Raw genomic sequence first — 3,288 nt, 5'->3', positions numbered from 1 at the left:
AACGTCGTGTGACTTCCACTGTCGTAACAATATATATATATATATATATATATAGAGAGAGAGAGAGAGAGAGAGATAGATACACGCACACACGATCACATAAACAGTTTGTTAAAAAAAAGTGTTTGACAGACCTGTATCAATACTAAAGTTATTTTATAAATTTAGTTGATGGTGCCATACATCGAGCAGCTGGTCCAAGCCTGCTAGAAGAATGTATTGCTTTAGGGGGATGCAATACTGGTGATGCAAAAATTACAGGAGGCTATAAGCTACCTGCAAAGTGTGAGTAGATTATTTTTATAAATTTTGCACGTTCCTTTTTTTTCATGTAATCTTTAGAAAGAAAAAGCTTGTAGATTGAAATCTTCATCAAATGTTTATAGCTTGGGTATCTCAATTTAAAGAGTTTGGAAATTTGCACTTTTGAAAAGGGTAAAAAATCAGCTAGAAGATTTTTATATGTATGTAAGTATTGTTTTTCTATCAGAGTTTACCTTTGTTATTTCCAGAGCTATAAAATTAAAAATCTAAGTTTAAGTTAGGGCTATTTATATATTTTAAAAAACCCTTTCTTTGCAACTTTTCAAATTCAGATGTAATTCATACTGTTGGGCCAATTGGAGAAAACCCTGAGAGTCTTCGCAGCTGTTACTTAAAATCATTGGACCAGTTATTAGAAAACAAGCTCGAAAGTGTGGTAAGTTATCAATTGTCAAGATTAATGCATCAAAAATTGAAGGATCTGCTTATTAACTCATTATGAAGGAAATTGATACATGTCTAGACATTACTTCTTAAAGTAATGAGCTTTATGAAAAACCTGTAGAACTGTGCATATAATTGGTTTAATAAGTCACTGTGAAGTGCACACAAAAATTTCTTCATTTAGAAGTAGCACGATTTTGAGGCAACCATATCCACCAAATGAGCAGTGGTACTAATATTTGGTTTATGCTTATAGTAATGAAAAATTTAAGTGTTTTGTAAAATGTTTAAAAATATGAATAAAAAAGTAAACCAGTGCTGTTCATGATGCCAATGACTTAGAAATGTTTTTTCATATTACACTGAAAAGTCTTGATATCAGATTAACATGTTAACTTCTTTCTTTGTGCAATGAAGTTAAAAATATAATTAAATTGGTGGAAAAAAGTATAAACAAAAATTTTCCTTAAAACTTTATAGAAAATACACATACAATAGAATTTGGTGACTTTAGATGAAGCAGATCAAGCACTGTTTTCTTGTTTTTGATTGTTGACTGCTGAGAATTGACAATGAAATATTCATACAACAAACCAATTGTTTTCAAATTCGATGACGAGGAACCCACTTTGAGACTAATAATGGCTGGAGACGGCATTTAAGCCATCTCCAGCCATTATTAAACCAATTGTTATTTGAACTTTTGATACTTTGGAATTGTACATTAGAAAATGAAGGAAAAAGGGGTTTCTAAACATTGGAGATATAAAAGTTTTTATTGTTTTATATGTGCATCAACTGTAGTTTTTCCAAAAAATCTTAAAACTGAAAGAATGGTGAATAGAATTGCTATTTAAGAAGAAAAAGATTCTATTGCTTTACTGAAACTGATTTAATGGTTCTTCCTGGAGGTTCAATCATAACTAACTATAATTTGTCTATAGTTTATTGAAACTAAACTTTATAGCACCAGCTGAGCATTAAAAGCCAATATCATGTTGGTAGTGTAATATATAGTGTTATGTCTCTGTGTTCATTTGTTAATTTTCCGTAGAAATTCCTTCCGAAGAACTTCAGCGATACAAGTCCATTCTTAAATAGAAATAGTTTATTCTTTCTCAATACAACTTTGCAATACACTTAAACACACGCTATAATTCTCTACGAATGATTCACGCACTTACTTACTACCGCGCTTGACTCAATTGTCCGTCTCTGTCTGTCTGCAATTCTATTCCAATTATTTGTCTGCCGCACTTATATACAAGTATAGAAGGCGCCTAGCAAATACTGGATTATTCGTGATGTTCCCCGATCTTTCTAGAACTCATTACGTGTTACCAGTGTCACATGACTTCCGCTGTCGTAACAATAGTGAAGACAAAACTATTTATTTAAAAACAAATGCATTATTATACAGAGTGAATTATTTGATAATAAATGCATTTGTAAATTGTTTAAATTTTGATTGTACATCATAGACATTGTAAAACATCCTTATTTATTATTTTTTGGCAGCACCGGGTGAGCATCCAAATGACTGAGCAGTTGTTAAAACTTAAAAAGTATCATGCTTTCTTTGCTATTTACCTTCAAAATGTTTGTAAGTGTGGTTTAATTGATTATAAACATGGACATAACTGAATCTAAACAACCAAAATAATCAAAATTGGTGGACACTGCTAAACAGTTTCAGAAGACTGCAGATAAAAATATTTTTCCAAAATGATACAAGTTACACAAAAATATACGTGACATTTAAAAAAAAAAAACCTAAAAACTATAAATATAAAAATTGTTTATTAGAAGAATTCTTTAAAATTAAATTTATCAGTTGATAACTAAAGCAATTTATTACAGTGCAAAAATATCACAGTTTTTGTGTACAATCATATTGAACAGTTGCCTCAGATTTGCAGTGTGCATGACATAATGCCATTGCTGAATTCATACATTGCCATAGAGAAAAAAAAGCATTGATAAGTCTTGAATTTCAGCTCTAGAGATTATCTTGGAAAGCTTTGAAATTTGTATATTTTGCTTTAAAGTCTTGAACTTAAGGTAACTGTTAAATTGAAAAATCTAAAATTTATTTTCATTGTTTTAATATTTCTGTAATTTTGCCAAGGGTTTGTTTCTGTTGTGCACCACTAGTTGAGCTGGGCTGCTTAGATATGTGTTAGCTGTCACAATCTTCATTTCACAACTTTACTTTTACAAAAAAATGCAAAACTTAAGGCTTCACTAATAAAATTTAATAAAGAAATATTGCATAAAACAAACATTTTAGAGTTGTAATGATATTTAATACAGAAAAAACTTCTAAAATACTCAAACATATGATGTATTAAATATTGATATAAAAGTAGTCATTTCAATGAACATGACTATTTTCTGCCCGACAGTGTGTGGCATTTCCAAAATGCTCAGGCTACTGAACATGCATCAGCTCTCCCATAGCTCATCACTGATTGACTAGCTTTCAGATTGAACACTGCCTGATGCAAATCTTATACCCTCGTTGCCAGTTACACTGCATTCTGCTCCTCTGTCTATCTATTCATTTCTGCCAGTAGCTCA

At 30.8% G+C, this 3,288-nt stretch overlaps 1 protein-coding gene across 2 annotated transcripts in view; it reads left to right on the top strand.

Moving 5' to 3' along the window:
• LOC106467805 (macro domain-containing protein CT2219-like) overlaps window positions 1-3,288 on the top strand; it is a 56,311-nt gene that overhangs the window by 36,392 nt on the left and 16,631 nt on the right. For both annotated transcript variants that reach the window (XM_013928182.2, XM_022396000.1), the window contains 2 exons: window positions 169-285; window positions 597-700. In XM_013928182.2, coding sequence (XP_013783636.1) covers window positions 169-285; window positions 597-700 — 221 coding nt within the window. The remainder of the gene's footprint in view (window positions 1-168; window positions 286-596; window positions 701-3,288) is intronic.

Source organism: Limulus polyphemus, unplaced genomic scaffold (assembly GCF_000517525.1).
Source record: "Limulus polyphemus unplaced genomic scaffold, Limulus_polyphemus-2.1.2 Scaffold2745, whole genome shotgun sequence".
Taxonomy (NCBI): domain Eukaryota; kingdom Metazoa; phylum Arthropoda; class Merostomata; order Xiphosura; family Limulidae; genus Limulus; species Limulus polyphemus.
This window is presented reverse-complemented; position numbering and strand designations above follow the sequence as displayed.